Source organism: Orbicella franksi, chromosome 10, assembly GCF_964199315.1.
Source record: "Orbicella franksi chromosome 10, jaOrbFran1.1, whole genome shotgun sequence".
NCBI classification, from domain to species: domain Eukaryota; kingdom Metazoa; phylum Cnidaria; class Anthozoa; order Scleractinia; family Merulinidae; genus Orbicella; species Orbicella franksi.
The window spans coordinates 19539688-19557025 of record NC_138154.1 but is presented as its reverse complement, the minus strand read 5'-3'; the positions used below and the strand labels follow the sequence as shown (position 1 = coordinate 19557025).

The 17338-nt window shown below is 46.4% G+C and overlaps 1 protein-coding gene across 1 annotated transcript; it reads left to right on the top strand.

Annotated features, from left to right (window-relative positions):
• Window positions 1-6087: 6087 nt before the first annotated feature.
• LOC145501727 (uncharacterized) lies at window positions 6088-10038 on the top strand. The gene is made up of 3 exons (XM_081481132.1): window positions 6088-7141; window positions 7400-7831; window positions 9938-10038. Exons 1-3 carry the CDS (start codon window positions 6088-6090, stop codon window positions 10036-10038), a joined length of 1587 nt encoding a protein of 528 aa, XP_081337258.1.
• The last annotated feature ends 7300 nt before the right edge of the window (window positions 10039-17338 follow it).

Genomic DNA, 17338 nt, shown 5'->3' with positions numbered 1-17338 from the left:
TTATAAATTACATTTTCCTCGTTATTGATATATTTGTTTATGTTTTAGTCTGTACAACGAGAGCTTACAGAAATAAGATTTAAAAATTGTTGTAACTTCTGCTTGTTGCAGGTCTTTCTTTTCCGCGGTGTGTATTTTCCGTGCTCCTTGAATTTTTTTGTCCGCCTCGACTTTGCATTCAGTGCACCAGTTTTTCCCAGGTTTGTAGTGCAGAAAAGATTTTCCCACCTGGTCAAAGAAGAGGTACAGGCGGTTTGGGATCGGTATTTTGGCCAGCTATGCCCCCATGACGATGGACATGAACATAGTTTGTCGTTTCGATTCATCTCGTTGGTGTGCTTGAGACAAATTCAGGATCCGGATGGAATCCCCACAGTCCTTGCCAAAATTTTTCCAGCTCGTCTGAGCGAAGCCGAATCATTGCAATTGTGTTTTTCTTCTCCCATTTTTCCTTCTTTTACACACCGTTTTTCGTCCGTTTCCGGCGTCACGCACCGTACGGATAAATAAAAACAAATAAAAATATACTACGCTGTCGGCTCGCAGCATGACACGGGTTTTCAAGACTTATAAACCTTTTTTGGTAAAGCTAAAAACAAAATGGTAAATCAACAGAACACCGGTAACTTAATAAACTTTGTGTCTGAAAAGTCTTAAGTTTTCCTTTTACCTACTTTCTTTTCCTTTTACAGATTTCTATGAACTTTCAATTTTTTTGCGTAAATTTTGCGTGACACCGGTTGTTTCCCATGTTTTGCGCGGGAAATCTGCGCGCGGCTACCAAAAAATGTACCCATCTGCGCATGCCCGACGTTTGACTGCTGTGTTACTGAGGGGACTATTGAGGGTCTTACAGAAACCGCCATATTTTGTTCATTCGAAACCACGGACCGCTTTCTTTTTCTCCTAAAAACCGAAACCACCCCACTGGTAGGACGATTATTATCATAACCTATCTGTTAACAGCACGGAATAACTTCTTTACGACATGTTCGCTCAATATAATCGTAATTCTCCTCACAGACAAGAAGATCACAAATTGCCTCTAAAGAAAGAAAATTAGCGAACAAAAAGTTTGACGTCTACTGGGCTGCTCACAAACACAGAGAGCTCCGGTTGTTTGAATGACCCCCTCAAAAAAACGCAATAAATAACGAAAACCGCAAACTAAATTTATGATTTCCCGCAACCGCACGATAATTTCTTAATCGCTAACCGCCAGATAAATGTGAATGTACCCGCCAGATTATAATAGACCCTCCCTATTTTCAAGTTTGTTGGAGAAGTTATTCCAGTCCACTTGCTTTTTGTATGGCTTACAGCATCTGAGGTTTTTGTTCATTTACCCGGATACAATGATAACCTCTCTCCCGGGGGCCTTTGTCTTGAGGTGTATGGCGAAAAGAGTAAGCAGTGAAGCGACAGAAAAATATTTGCAGATGCTAGATTTATGAGAAGAGCGCTCCCTACTCAGTGCGAGGAACTCCCATGGAAAAAAGTGCTTGTTCAGTGAGAAAGAAAAACAAATTCTATTCTGACCCAAGCACCTTCGTGGTCATCACAAGCAAGTATGGCAACAGTTAAGCTGTAGATAGCCAGGAAGGAACTCCTGAAAAATGCCACATGTTAGGGAAACTGCAGCGTAATGAGAAGGAGAAAAAGATGCGTGGGCTCAGGTTGACTGAAAGGAACCAGTATTACAGGGTATCAAAGAGAGAGCAATTTTTAGTCAATATCTAGTTTTTACTCATATATTTTTGTACTGGTCTCTAAAATTAAAAGGGATGGTTTGAGGAGGGGGCGGGGGGGGGGGGGGGAGAAAGAGATGTAAAGTACTCGCTATCAAAGTTTAGTAGTAAGCAATCCCCATCGTGATGTTCAGGTCACGAGCTGGACGTGGTCAAAGTGCTGTTGTTAGTTGTGTTGTAGAATTCTACTAGTATAGAGATGCAAATGCGGCAATCTGATTGGTCCAGCTTCTCGTGCAATACCAGCCATTTTTACATGGCTAACTCCGTGAGCGGGTAAGATGAACTAAATCCTTCGCTGTGATTGGCTACCCGAACAGGCAAGATGGCGCTATCCCGCCCTCTCGAGACTACATGCTGTATCCCACAGAATAAATTCCCCGAAAGCCATATAATAAATCCTTTATTAACCATGCTTGTTCGGTCAGAATGGCTGAATATTTACACCTGGTCAATAACCCATATTTAGTAGCCAGTCAAGTGTGTTCTATTGGAAATCCGTGAATCTGGATCTCTCATCCTTCTCTATCTAAAGAATAGATTCCATGTTGCCCTGTGTCTGTTGAATAATGGATCACAAAATATGGAAAAAACCAAAAAGTGGCACACGAGGCGATAGCCGAGTGTGTCACTGACGTTCTTACCACATTTTGACGTCTTCTGTGATATATTAGGTGCCTCAAAACAGTGATATTTCCATGAGTCGCCAGGGCTCTAGCGCGCACTTCAGCGCGAGGCATCATGTGATCACTCGAGGGTTCGCCAAGCTTAATTAACATGTTTGCGTTATCAGTTATTTTTAATTTCGAAAACATCCATCGTTTAGGCAATTTCAAAGGAAAACATCACTTCCGTGATCCGTTTAAAGCGCTGAACCGGAACGTAAACGAAAATTGTGGTGTTGATGTTGCGATCGATCGCGGCTGCCAACAATCTAAAAAACAGCAGGAAAAAAACTACTCTTCAGGTTTTCTTCGTTCTTTGTACTTGGCTAGTCTCACCTCCGGGTATTCATGGTACTGTTCTTTTACCGCTTATGCTGCTAACAAAAACAGCGAAAAAGAAAACACTATTCGCGGACAAATCGCGTTTATTCGCATGAAATTGCGGGCTTCACTGATCAGCGGACTGCCTTCACATGCGCAAGGGGCGATCTTGTAAAGTCGAGATTTTAATTTGCGCTTAGACCGCGCGCTAAAATACCTTATCCACGAAGTTAACATCTCAGAAACTGGTACGGTGACCCAACTTTTTTAAAGCATAAAAATATTCAACAGCAAAAGCGGAATGCATGTCAACGCCAGCGATATTTATTTGGTTATTTATTTATTTGTCCACGAGAGCAAAGCGTTAGTCAGGTGGTTTCTACTTGGCGTGTAGACTAGGTTCCACTGGCAAAAAGTTGAGTATTTTTGTGCGGCGTAGTGTAATTACTCTTAGCGGGTGTTGTTTTTTTGGCGAATTTTGACTTGTTTTTGAGATTCGGAGGGAGTCTTAGCCCTTAGGTCTTAGTGTTTTTCAGACACTCGCTGCCGTATTTATTGATGACGCGCCATTTATTATTAAGGTGGGTAAACATTCGCTTTCTGTATATGCACGAAATTCTTGGATGAATAAGGAACAATCAGTCAATCATACAACAGTTTTACGAAGTTCCAGTTCTCGGACAGAACTCTCTGCAATTACATATTTAAATTATGTCACATTGAAATTCCTTCGATCAGATGAAAATCCCGACTGCGTAAGAGCTGAGGCTAACTGAATTATTTGTCTCCACTGGAACTAATCAAACATCCCAGGACAAATGTAGCACATGAAATAAAGCTGTTCCCACAGTAAACAACCCCAAGCCAACGCGATTCAAAAGTTCTGTTCGTGAACATTAATTGTCCCAGTTATGTAACAGGTCATCTGGCATCCCGACGAAACAGCCACGTTATTGTTGATTGCACGGTCCAGAATCACGACCAAAAACATAACCTTCTCGTGTGCACTACACATATGTATAATGAGGGTTCTGGCACAGCACTCACGCAACACAGTGCAAGCGTAACGCTACTCCGAATCTTCAGATTCGGAGTAGCGTTACGCTTGCACTGTGTTGCGTTCGCTTGTGTCCAGAACCCTCATTATACATGTGTGTGTGTGTGTGTGTGTGTGTTTGTTTTCCTCCTTGATCAGTGCTGTGCCAGAACCCTGCCTTCGGGTCCAGCGAAGCTGCAACGTCTGTAATCAATATGCGCGGATGTGCCACCCTTCACTTGTATAAAAAAAATGTGCCAGAATTTTTTTCCTATTGGAGATTTATATGCACAGTGTATACGCCGACATGGCTGCCGCAAGGTATTCGTCCGATGTTCTGCGAATGTTCTACGGTCCAATACCGAGGGAAGAAAGAAGAAATCTTCCCGAACCGTTAGAACCAGATTTTACCGCTTTATATGACGGGTTCCAAATATCCCAAAACAATTTCCAAAAAATGGCTCCGTGTGTGGAGAATGGATATATCCGAAAGTAACCCAAACAAGAAAGATCTTTTAGCGTTCGCAAGAGAAAACAAAGAAAAGATCACCGATTTGGTTGAACAAGAAGCCCAAAGGTTAAACAGCGTTAAAGTTAGTTTCGGGTTACAAGTAAAGTTTTCAATAGAAAGAAATGAAGAAACGCAATACATGGAGCACTACTTTAAAGAAGACAAACCGCACGTTTTTGAAAGGAACGATGAGGAACAGATAAAACAAAAATTCGATGAATTCATTGAAATCGCAAAAGGAGAAATAGAGCACTGGTCTGAGAAAGGATCAGGATGGGTAGTTGAAAAGATACAGATCGCGTACGTGAATGTTGCACGCTATCAGCCACTTCGCGGAGGGACATATTTGCCTCTTCCAGCCAAACTGGCAAAAAAGAAGGCAATAATCAACGTGAAAAACAAGGACAACGAATGCCTGAAGTGGGCAATCAGAGCTGCTTTATTCCCTCCCAAAGATGGAAAGAACCCGCAAAGACCAAGCAAATATCCGGTTAACGACGGTATCAACTACGTAGGCATAGATTTCCCAACACCGGTAAAACAGATAGAAAAGCTCGAGGCACAAAACCCAAAACTCGCAATAAACGTATTTGGCTGGGAAAACGATTGTATTATTGTCCACCAGATAAGCAAAAAAGAAGCGAATGTGCCGCGGATAAACCTGATGTTAATCGAGTCAGGGGAAATTCAGCACTATTGTTACGTAAAAAGAGAAAGCGCTTTGCTTTTTGATCAGAGCAAGAACAGAAACGCAAAGCACTATTGCATGCTGTGCTTAACCGGTTTCTCAGGAGCAGACTTGCTCGTGAAACACAAAAAATATTGCAACGGTGTGAACGGCAGGCCGACAAGGATTGAGATGCCGGAAGAGGGGGGAAACATCCTTTCCTTCCAAAACTACAAAAACCAGATGAAGATGTACCACGCTATTTACCCGGACTTTGAGGCAATTGTCAGAAAAATCCAGGGCTGCGAGCGTGAGAGAATGCAAACAAGCTACACAGAGAAGACCGAAAGGCACGAGGCATGCGGTTACTCTTACCTTGTTGTGAGAAGCGATGGTAAAGTGGTAGGTTCGAACACTTACAGGGGCGAAAACGCGGTGGGGAAGTTTTTAAGTGACGTTCTGCGGGAAGAGGAGAAAATAAGAGAGAGTTTGGCCACCCCGGAACCGATTGTTATGACGTGGAAGGACTGGGAAAATTTCAAAAAAGCAACTGATTGCCACATATGCAACAAAACTCTGATAAAAGACGAATTTATGGATTCTTTGCCTGTCTGGAACGTTGAAGAAGCGGGTGAAGAAGGTGAAGGTGAAAAATGGAGTTATTGGGGGCAAGGCCACAAAAAATGTTTTTACGAAGCAAAGAAAAAGAAGGAGAAATGGGGCGTTCAAAGGTTAAAAAGACTGGAAGACGAAAAAGACCAGTTGGAAGCAAAATCACAGGAAAACTGTAAGTACTGTGAAAAACCTTTACTTCAGAAAAACTTCAGAGACGCAGTAAAGGACCATTGCCACATAACGGGCGGGTACCGCGGAGCCGCGCACAGCGAATGCAATAAGAAGTTGCGAATAAATCCCAAGACAGACCAAATACCAGTTGTATTTCACAACCTGAGGGGCTACGACGCGCACCACTTGATGCAAGCGATGTCGCAGCTGCAGAAAGAGGTAAAATGCGTCGCCAACAACATGGAGAAATACATCACATTTTCGGTCGGAGCCTGCGTCTCATCGACAGCTTGAACTTTTTGCAAGGAAGCCTTGATTCACTTGTAAGGGCGACACCGAAGGAGTCATTGAAAATGACATCAACGATTTCGAAAGGCAGCGACCTGCTTTACAAAAAAGGGATCTACCCTTACGAGTACATGGACTCATGGGAGAGATTCGCAGAGACAAGGCTTCCGGACAAAGAGAAGTTTTATAGCAAACTGACCGGCGAGCACATAACAGACGAAGATTACGCGCACGCGCAGGCCGTCTGGGAGGCTTTTGGATGCAAAACGCAGGGCGATTATCACAATCTTTACGTGAAAACGGACGTCGCTCTGCTGGCGGATGTTTTTGAGAACTTCCGAAACCTATGCCAAGAGCAGTACGGGTTGGATCTGGCGCATTATTACACGTCGCCAAGCCTCTCCTGGGACGCTCTCCTGAAAAAGACGGGGGTCGAGCTTGAGCTCTTCACGGACTACGAAATGCATCTCTTCGTGGAAAGGGGGATGCGGGGCGGAATCTCCATGGTGAGCAAGAGATACGCCAAGGCAAACAACCCGCTAGTACCGGGATACGACCCCAGCAAGCCAAAAAAATACATCATGTATCTCGACGAAAACAACCTTTACGGATGGGCAATGTGTAACGCCTTTCCGATAAGAGGTTTTAAGTGGAAAAGAGTCATGCCCACAGAGGAGGAGATTCTCAGTATGAAAGAAAACGCAAAGATGGGGTGCATTCTCGAGGTCGATCTCGAATACCCGCCAGAACTTCACGAGGAGCACAACAGCTATCCCCTGGCGCCGGAGAAAAAGGCCGTAAAAAAGGAGTGGATGTCGGACTACCAAAAGGGGTTGATGAAAGACCTAGATCTGAAACCCCCGGACAGCAAGAAGCTGCTGCTAACGCTTCATGACAAGAAGAACTACGTTGTGCATTACAGAAACTTGCAGTTTTATCTGAAGCAGGGCATGAAACTGAAGTGTGTGCACAGGGTGCTGGAGTTCGAACAAAAATGCTGGATGGAGCCGTACATCCGGATGAACACAGAATTCAGGAAAAAGGCAAAGAGCGACTTTGAAAAGAACTTTTACCAGCTCATGAACAACTCTGTTTTCGACAAAACCATGGAAAACCTGCGTAACCGCGTTGACATAAAAATAGTGCGCAGCAATGAGACGGACAAAATAAGGAAATTGATCGCCAGCCTTTTGTACACAAGGCATGTTTTATTTTCAAACGACATTGTAGGGATCGACATGCGAAAAAGCAAGCTGCTTCTCAACAAACCGGTCTACACGGGGATGACGATCCTCGACAACAGCAAGATCCTGATGTACGACTTCTTTTACGAGCTTAAAAAGCAGTACGGCTCGAAGTGCGAGCTCTTGTACACAGACACCGACAGCCTTCTGATTCTGATTGAAACGGATGACGTCTACAAAGACATGAAAAGCAACATGGACCTTTACGACACGAGTGACTACCCGAAGGAGCATCCACTCCACTCAAACACCAACAAAAAGGTCTTGGGCAAGATGAAAGACGAATGTGCAGGAACCCCCATCGCAGAGTATGTTGGTCTGAGACCGAAAATGTACTCCATCTTGAAGGCGGACGAAAAAAATATCAAAAAAGCGAAGGGCGTGAAAAAGAGCGTTGTCAAGAAACAAATAAGGCATGAACAGTACAAGGAAACGTTTTTCGGTGCGAAGCAGCAATGGCATAGAATGAGCATTCTTCGAAGCGAGGGACATGAGATCTACGGCATGCATCTAAACAAAATTTCGCTTTCACCGTTCGATTCAAAGCGATGGATAGGTGACGATGGTATCCATACAAAAGCTTACGGCTACAACAGCTTCGATATATTACCTACATTAACGGATAATGAACTTAGAGATTTGGAAGCCGAAGTTTCAAAGTTGCTCTGGGGGTAACTGTGTGTTTGGAGGGACAACGAGCAGCTTTTCACGCACGAAGCCGCGCTTGGGACCGTCGTGCAGATAGTAGAGAACGGGCTGATCCGTTTTGGCGAAAGATCTTTCAATGCCGAAAACTTTCAAAGATCAGATTGGATCCGTGGCTCTTTTCACGCCCCCTTCAAGCTCGCCGGGCTGGTAGAGATAACAAACTTGGACAAGAGAGGGGAGTATTTTTTCGTTTTTTCCAAGAGGCCTCGAGTAAGGTGTCGACGGCCTTGCATAAATAGATTTTTCTTTGATGGCGAGGGCGGGTTTCTTGCCGATAAGGCTTGTGACCTCGTTGTTCAGAGCCGAAACAACTTCTGGAAGTCTTTTCACCCAGGCCGTGGACCGCTCGCCCTCAGGGAGTAGCATTCCACGGCGCACTGGTGCCCGAACAATCGCTCAGCCAGGGTGCGGTTGAAACGTTCAACGATTGCCTGGTCGCGGTAAATGTCAACGCGCCCGCGCCGGATATATGTTTTGTGCTTGTCCATCTCTTTTGTGACAGCACCCATGAATTCGCGCCCGTGGTCAATCTGCAGCATTTCAGGCCATTCGAGAGGCCCGCGCTTGTAAATCTTTTGAAAAGCCTGGGCGACCTCATCAGAATTTTTCGAAGTCAGTGGTTCGGCCTCTTTGTAGCGGCTGGCCACGTCGACAACGGTCAGCACATATTTGAAAACTTTGCGGCCACGAGGGAGCTTGTCGTGCGGAAGAAAAAGAAGGTCCGCCTGGTGGACCTTGTTTGGTGTGGGAACGTTGAATTTCCGTCGAGGAATTCGCTTCGGCGCGGGGAGATATATCTGCCAGAGCGCTTGCCTGATCAGCCACTTTTTTGCGGTTTCTTCAGGTACCTTGGCGGCTTCGGCTAATTTTTGATCGCGGCTATTCCTGGATTTTCTGTTCAACGTTAAGCCCTGGCATCGTGGATATGCATAACACGCAAAAGTTCAAATCATTTTTTTAATCCTCTTGGCTGTGTCGCGCGAGCAGTTTCTGGCTCAACACGCGCGGGCTCAGGCGCGGTCTCCGGCGTTTTAATTTTGTCGAATGCGGCATTGGCCATAGCCTTGAGCTCTTCCCGTTTGTAATAAATCCCGAGCAGTGAAACGCCTATGCCGCCAATAGCAATCCATTGGTTGGTGCTGAGGCCGCTGCTCTTTGGGCTTTCGCCTTCTGTAGTCGGGGAGGGCTCAGGGGGTTCTGTGGCGGCTTTCGCCTTATTTTCCCCGAGAGCCCTATAAGCCTCGGCATCTTTCTTCTGTTGTTCCCGCGCCTGCCGCGTTCTTTCAGATGTCGCTTTGCCAGCAGCCACACGCTTTGGATTTTTTACGCGCTGCGTGGTTGGAGTTGGAGTTGTCGCTTGCTGTGTGATATCGGCGGCAGGCGCTGCCTGGGTCTCGACCTGAGGCGCGCTCTCGGATTGTTCGGTTGACATTCTGAAACAAACCGTATTCTAAGCAAATGAAAAAAGTTTAATTGTTAACAATTTGTCAGCAAGCCCTCAGCAGTTGTTAATGAATGCTGACCAGTTATTTTGCAGTTGCTGAGCCGGGTACTTCATCAACGCCCTCAAGCGGATAGCCGTGTTCATCACGAGAAGGGTGGACCTGCTCCGGCAACTGTGGACTGAAATCAACATGTTTAGTAGTGATGAACACCGCGTTGGCCGCAGCAAGAAACCGGCCGCACTTCAAAGCAAGGTTGCCGGCCAGATTGGAGAGCTCTTTGTTCAAGATGTAGTCGTTTCTGAGCTCTTTCTGGTAAGCGTCGATGTCTTTGATTTTGACGGACATTCCGACCACTTTGGTTGCAAGAAAAATGAAGCTGTCGATCAGGCTTTCTGTTGTCTTGAAGCCCACGTACGTCTCGTAGCGTTTGGTGTATTTCTCGACCTCTTTGTCGCTCAGGTGCTTCACCTGCTCGTGGGTTAGCTGCACTCCGATGGCCTCTTTGGCTTTGCCTGTAGACACCAACACGGCCAGCTGCTCACGAAGAGCAGGAATGTCAGGTCCGGAGGAGGTTGGAACAATGCCACCTGCTGGCCCACTCGGCTCGGGCTCGGTTTGAAGAAGGTTCATAACTTCTGCAAACGCGGCCTCTTCACCCATTGTTCAAGGCTATATACAACTTTCATTTTTTTATTCAAATAACTTTACCCCGTAGGGGTGGCGAAGCGAGAACACAAGATAAGAGAACTTTCGCTCTTTCAGCTTTGAAACCAGACCTTTGTACTCATCCGGGGAGAGCTCGCCGGCGTAATCCTCGAAGATGGCTTTCGTGGTCCTGGCCAAGGGGGTGTAAAAGAGGACGATCGCTGCCACGTTCTCCCGGAAGGAAGCTGTTATGCCGGTCATCTTCTGGATCAGCGCCCAAACGCTGATGCCCATATGTCGAGCGGAAAAGGCGAGATTCACCAGCTCGCCTATACGCCCTTTAACATCTGTGGAGGCCGCGCATTCGTCGAGGATTATGAGCGTGTTGGTGCCCTCGGAAAGCCATCTCACGAGCTTCAACCACTTTTCCACGTCGTGCTGCTCGCAGACTATCACATCCATTCTTGGATCGTTTTCGCCAAGCCGGTGGTAGGTCTTGTTGTGCGTGAACGTCGGGCAGATGAGCACGATGTAGTCGAACTTGAAGCGGAAAGGGCCGTAGAGCTGGTCCACCACGAACCTCAATTTTCCTGAATTCGTCGGCCCCACGATGAGAGCGTTGAAGGGTATCTTTCTCGGGTCCATGTTCATATTCAATCCTGTACAGATTCCAGCTGTCTGTCCATAAGGTTGAACTGGTAGTCGGAGATGACGAACACATGGCAATTCACGTCGCCTGAGCCTTCGGTTTTCCGCTCGATTTCCAGCTGGACCCCGTCCGTACTGTTCACAATCCGCGTGCCGCTGCCGTGCATTTCTTGGTTAACCATGGAGCGCAGATCAATCACAAGCCCGAACTTATTACCGGTGTAAAACTTTGTCACATCCATGTGCTCCGTTTTATTTTTTTTCTTTCACAAACAAGTTGCGGGCCTCTTCCCACATGTCCTTGCCTTCGATGCCGTTGTTGTAAAACATGTTGGGCGAGCCGTTGACCGTGACGCTGACTTTCTTCAGATCAGGGAAGACGAATTTTTCTGAATCTCTGGCGCCAACAGTATACGGCTCAACAAACAGGAGGAGGAGGGCTTTTAGCGACCTTCTTTGGGCGTTGACTTTGATGCTGATCCTCGGGTCAATGTCTTTTTTGAAGGCCACCTGTTTGTCATGCATCACGTGGTCGTAAAGGAACTCTTTGCCGTGGAGTAAATGCTCCGCGCCTCGTCTGCCAGAGTCTTGCTGCGGATCATTTTGTACTCGAGCTGGATGTTGGTCAGCTTGTATTTCAGCTGGGTTGTGTCGGAGCCTTTGACCACGTGTTTTTCTTCGGCAAGTTTTACTTCGAACATGAGGTCGTTGTAAAGGGCCTGGGGGTAGAAAACGCCGTGGTCGGTTAAGATCTGATGGTCCAGCCTGATCCGGTACTTTTTTCCGTACACCTCGTTCAGCTTGTTTTCAGCGTCGACGCCCGATTTTTTCTTGTCTCCCGCGTCTGAGCGGATCTTGCATAGATCCTCGCTCTGAATCCCTTCGGGAATCCTGTTGTCGCGCTCTTCCTGCGAAAGGAAAAGGTCCTCGAAAGTTTTGTAGATGTCGTACCCAACCGTGTCTTGCAGGGTTGTTGTCGCAAACTTCACGACCAGCCTGTCAACGAGCGCCCGCGTGACGTTCTGGACGAGGAAGTTGTCGGCGTGCCCTCCAGAAAGGTCGATGTCAAAGACAAGCGCTAGCGAGCCTGGCACCAGAACCTCGTTCTCGTTCAGCTTGGGCACGTAAACGTACAGCGTATTGCCGGGGTTGGCTTCAGAGGGGGTAAAGGTGATTCGTTTGACCGCGCGCTCGGCCTTCATGGCGTGTACGATCTTTTCGCTGTAACTTGGGCGAAGGTTCTCTGGCACCTCTGACATTGTGTATAAAACACCGGCGATTATTTCTAATTTGAAAAAAAAATAGGCTTGCAATATATCGCTATGTCGGCGGAAGGTGCAGGAACAAGCTTTGAAAACCCTGCTTATGACCCATACGGTTTGGGTGACGATGACGATGATGAAGGCGGAGATGCTAACGAAACGACTCCTTTCTTCCCAAAAAATTCATCCACGCCACATGGTAAGGAAGAAATTCCAGTGAAGACAATGCAGACTGAAAAAAGCTGGCTGCCTGCAACTTCTTATGCTGAAACCTATTTCACCGGGGCTCAGACCCTGAGTGAACAAGCGTGGGTTGCCACAAAAGATATTTACCCGGACATGAGCTCAAGCGAGCTTGAGGCTCACACAGCTCGAAGGGGAAGCTCCAAGTCAAAATGTTTGGAGCTGGCAAAAAGACGTATGACCTGTTTACGAAAAACAGGAGAACGGGAAGAGATCAGATCAATCCAAACCTTTCAAAAGAAATAAAAGACGCTCTCGGGCCTTCCAAATACGAGAAGGTTCGAGAAATTACGTACGAAAAGCGGAAAGAGCTCAAAGAGAAGCAATACGAGGCTTCGCAGAAAGAAAAAAATAAAAAGGAAATGGATGAAATAAGAGAGGCCATGAGAAAGAAACAACAACAGATTGAAGCTCTTGAAAATGAAGAGGGTTCCCAAGATGAAATTGACAAACTGAAAAGAGAATTGGGAAGTATTGAAACACAACATCAAAAGGCAAGAAGAGCATATGAAGGAAGTGTTCAAGCGGCAGAAGACAGACCAATGTTGGAGGAAGACATTCGGGTGCTGGAAGATTCACAAGCAGTAGATGTTGCAGAAAAAGAAAAAGAAGAAGCGAGCGAAGCTCTCAAATCGATAAAGAAACGAAAAGAAGCCCTCGAGCATAGAAGGAAGTTTGAATTGGGAAAGTTGTTGGATAATGAAGAAACAGATTTTACCCTCGAACGGAAACAAGAAGCCGAAAAAAAGATTTCAGCTATTGATCAAGAAACAAAAAGACTGAACGAAGAAGAAAAAGAGTTCCAAAAAATACTTGGTGCGAGAAATGAATACGTGGAAAGAGAAATGAAACTTCTACAAATTGATAAAGAAGAACTGGAAAAGGCGCAGGGAAAAGACCTTGAGATTATGAACGATAAAGACGCGGCGCCTTACGAAAAAGATGCGGCAGAAGAAAGAGTGGACTGGCGTGACAAAGAGATCCGTCGAGTTAATGCCCGGCTTGAAGAAATCGGGAGAGAGGCCACTGAAGAGAAATCTGTTTGGGAAAGAGTTAAAGACATCTTCAAAAAATATGGGGTGAGGCTAACGACAATATTTATTGCTGCCGGGACCACAATCGGAGCTGTCATCGGGGTCCTCACCAGAGGTTTGAAAGCCACCGGTAAGGCTTTGGGGAATGGGCTAAAAGAGCTCGGCAAAAAATTCGCTTCCATACTGCGTGGGCTCCTCGGGGCAATCGTAAGCTTTCTTTTCAAAGCCGCCGGCCAAGTCGTCGGGTTTCTAGCCGAGCACACCTGGCTGCTTATTCTTGCCGTGGTGGCCTTTTTGTTAGAACAATTTCTTAAGAAGCAGCGTTAACTTTACCGCCAAGCCATGAACAGCAACGCCGATAATCCAACTACACCGACAATGACAGCTGTTTTGTTTATTTCATGTTGTGATGTTTTATCTGGAGCCTCGGGCTCTATTTTTTGCGCCTGTGCTTGTTGAGTTTCGGACGAAGCTGGTTTCCTTGATTCGGCTGTTGCGGCTTTGTGTATCGGGTTGGACGGGTGGCTGTTGGGAGGGTTAATCTTTGACGGGCCGCCTGCCATGAGTTTGAGCCCAGCTTTTTTTGTGTCCGGGTTTACCTCGTTGTTCACCCCCAGTTTCATCCCGGAGACCGCCTGTTTCAGCTTGTTGTTGTAACCGGCCCTGCTTGCGGTGCTGATTATCATTCGCGCGGGCATGAGCCAGGCCATGGGGGCTACAGCGAGATTGAGCCTCACCTTCGCTTGATCCACCGCGAGCTGGTACCTTTGCACGCTCGCGGCCAGGTCGGGCTGTCGGATCGCGTCTTCCATCAGCACCAGGAACTCGCTCTGGGCTTCTTTCGCCCGGCCGCCAGAGCCGAGAATGCTACTGCGGACGTTGACTTGCGCGCCCAGGGTTCAGTAAACGAAAGCCTCGATTGACTGGTTGATTCTCGACAAGCCAGCCTGGGTCAAGCCGTTTGCGGTATTGAGGGCGAACCAGTCGGCCTGTGTGTCTCCAAAGGCATCCGTCCGTATGAAATCAATAAGGTTATCCTTAATTTCTTTCCCACCTTCGTCGCTAAACTTGTTCCACCCGGGGTACTTGTAATCCGTTTTTGTGGGGCTTTTCCCATGAGGTAAAACGTACAATACCCCGAGACCGTGGTTGTCCCTGTCAGTGAAGGGGAAATCGCTCGAGGAGTCTAAACCGAACTCGGCGCATATCCTTTCGTACGAAGCGGCGTCGTAATGGTTGTTCATTTGGCTGAACGACGGGTCTCCGGGCAAAGCGCTTATGCTCTGAACACCTCCAAGCTGGTACAAAATCCGTCTGACCGTGAAATACACGTGGAATTTGTAGAAAGCTCTTATCTGCGGGGGGGAGATTCATCCCGCTGTCTAAGATTTCGCGAGAAACGCCGCACCCCTGCGTCGCGCAGAAAACCGCGAAGTTGAGCTGCTGCGGCCAATATTTCATGTCAGGCCTTCCTAGCCAGTGTTTTGCTTCGGTTCCAGAAGTGTGCTTGAGTTCGGTTTTTTGGAATATTTCGCGAAATTTTGTTGGGATATACTGGTCAGACGTGACGTAGATTTGGATTGGGGCGTTGAATATTTTTTTCAAGCTTGGCGCTTTGCCGTCGAAAGGTACCGCAGGGATGGGCAAGGAAACTTTTGAGCCAAGCGGCGACAATTGGTACGGAAAACCCCCGCTGTCGCCAAAACCGAGCGCTTCTTTCATTTAGGCGCTCCAATATTTTCTGTCTGAGCCGAAGACGCTTTGAAACGAGCCTTCGCTTTCTTTGAAAATCACCTCGGCGGTTGCATGGTTTTTCTCGTCGATACTTTCTTGCGAAATGAACCGGCTTTTGTCAGCTTTGGGGAAGTGGTTTAAAAAGTTTTTCCAGGCCTTTTCCTTGTCGACTGCCGCTTCCATCACAAGCGCGGGATTTTTCCATACATTCGGCATTGTATTTGAACACAATTTTATTTGTTGAATATAAAAATGGTTGTTCTCACTATTATCACGCAACAGAAAGGAGAGACTATCTATTTTGAAAAGCCGATACCGAGAGTCGATTTCATGAAACTCATTTCTTGCAGTTTGTACAACAGCTGGGACACTTTGAAAAGAGAAGGTTCTGCCACCTTGGGAGATAAAAACAAAGATATAGCTTTGTCAGTTGGAAAATTACTCCCAGGGCATTACAGTTTAGAAAGAATTGCAAGAGAAATAGACAATCTGTTCGCCAAATATAACTATAAGTTGGAAACAGAAATAAACCAACCTCTTGGCCAGCTTGTAATCAGAAATTCTGGGTTAAGACCGATAGAACTTGATCGCGATTTAGCCGGTTTGCTTGGTATTGGGCGAAATCTGAAGTTTATAACATTCGTAAAAAGGCTTACAGCTCCAACGTCATATTTTAATCATTGAATTTAATCGACAAAGAAAAGAATCTGTTCAATGGCAAAAGGTCAGATGTCTTAGCCATGTTTGATGTGAAAGGGAAGCCTTATGAAAAGGTGAGCTACCAGGGTTCTCCGCAACAGGTTTTGCGAGACTGCTCTACAGACGAGTTCATAAATAGCATCACTATTTGCGTCAAAGATGAAAATGGCGAACTCTTTGATTTCAAAGGCTTCCCTCTTCTTTTTGAATTAGAGTTAAATTAAATTTCTATATATACGCAATGTCTTCGGCGAATCTGTTACATCCGAGCGCGCCTCCTGCCGACCCTCTATATCCGGTGCTGGCGGAGCCTTCTCAAAATTTCCGCTTGCAGAAGATAAACGAGATTTCCAACGCTTTGGCACATGAGGTCAACCACTATCGCCTCGTTGCAAAAAAAATACAAACGCGCGAGAAAATTCGTTAATTGGAGTGCTGCCGGCTCCAGCGTTCTCTCTGCAGCGTTTTCCAGCGCGAGTTTTGGCTCCGCCCTGTCTGTGGTTGGCCTGCCCGCAGCGGTTCCTCTTGGCGGCACTGGTGGATGCTTCGCTCTCGTTTCGTCGGGGCTGATAGTCGCCAGCAAAAGGTTCGATTCGAAGATCAAGAAACACCAAGAGATTACCACGCTTGCTGTTGCCAAGCGGGATACCGTCAACAGGCTGCTCTCCAACGCTTTGAACAACAACGAGGTGTCTTCGCATGAGTTCGACACCATCCTTTCCGAGTTTCAACAGTATAACTTTCTGAAAGATCAGGTCCGTGCAAGGATGCTTCGTCAACCATCAAAGAGAGGGCTAACCGAGGTTGATGTCAAGAAAATGGAGAATGACATCCGCGGCAGAGTTGAAGAAGAGATGATAAAAAAAAAATCATGAACCTCCCCCCGCTTCGAACTAAGTTTTAGAAACAAACGGTTTTGTTTGCATGTAAGAAGAACATGATTGTCTGCTTCCACTTGGTCGCGCTTCTTGTGAATGAATATTTCACACCTGAGTGGCAAAAAGAGGCTCGCAATATTTCGCGCGAAGTCGTCGCTGCGATGGCTGAGGCGGATAATGCTATGTGAATTTCATGTCGAAGATATGCGCATGTTTTGTATTCTATGATGGATCGTGGACAAGCTTTCGATGTTGTTGACACACCTCCACCCGACAAGCGTGACTGGCCATCTCTCGAAGACTTTCAAGAGCCAGAAGAAACGCTTAGATGGCGTGATATTGAGGTGGGTAAGTACAGAGTCCTTGCATTGTACAACCAAGGACGGAACAAATACGGGCCTTCGGTTGTGTTAAAACTCGAAAAAGAGAACGGTTCAACCTTTTTGGTGTGGGCGCCTGCTTCGTTGTTTTATGCAATGGAAAAAAGGGAAAAAACAAACTTCATCTTGAATCTTGGCGCTAAGTTGTCAGTGGAAACAGGGAATGTCTTCTACGATTTCAAACTTTGTTAAGACGCCCCGCCTCCATTTTGTTTTGTTACGGTTGTCTTTTTTGGCTGGCTAAAAAAGGTTTTTTCTCCCCCTTTTTCGCCTATTTTGCGCACTGCACGCGATCTCGATGATATTTTCTTATGTCTCGTGAAATTTAATGAAGGCTCGGTCGTACTCATGGACGTCATAAATTGGGTATCCCAGATAGTGGTAAATGTTTTTTTC

What these genes read in the sequence shown, in the direction of transcription:
- LOC145501727 (XM_081481132.1), top strand. Translation starts at nt 6,088, where the DNA reads ATGACATCAACGATTTCGAAAGGCAGCGACCTGCTTTACAAAAAAGGG. An exon ending in CAAAACCATGGAAAACCTGC is followed by an intron (nt 7,142 to 7,399) that starts GTAACCGCGTTG and finishes TCTTGTACACAG; the next exon opens with ACACCGACAGCCTTCTGATT. An exon ending in GCGATGGATAGGTGACGATG is followed by an intron (nt 7,832 to 9,937) that starts GTATCCATACAA and finishes CTTTGCCTGTAG; the next exon opens with ACACCAACACGGCCAGCTGC.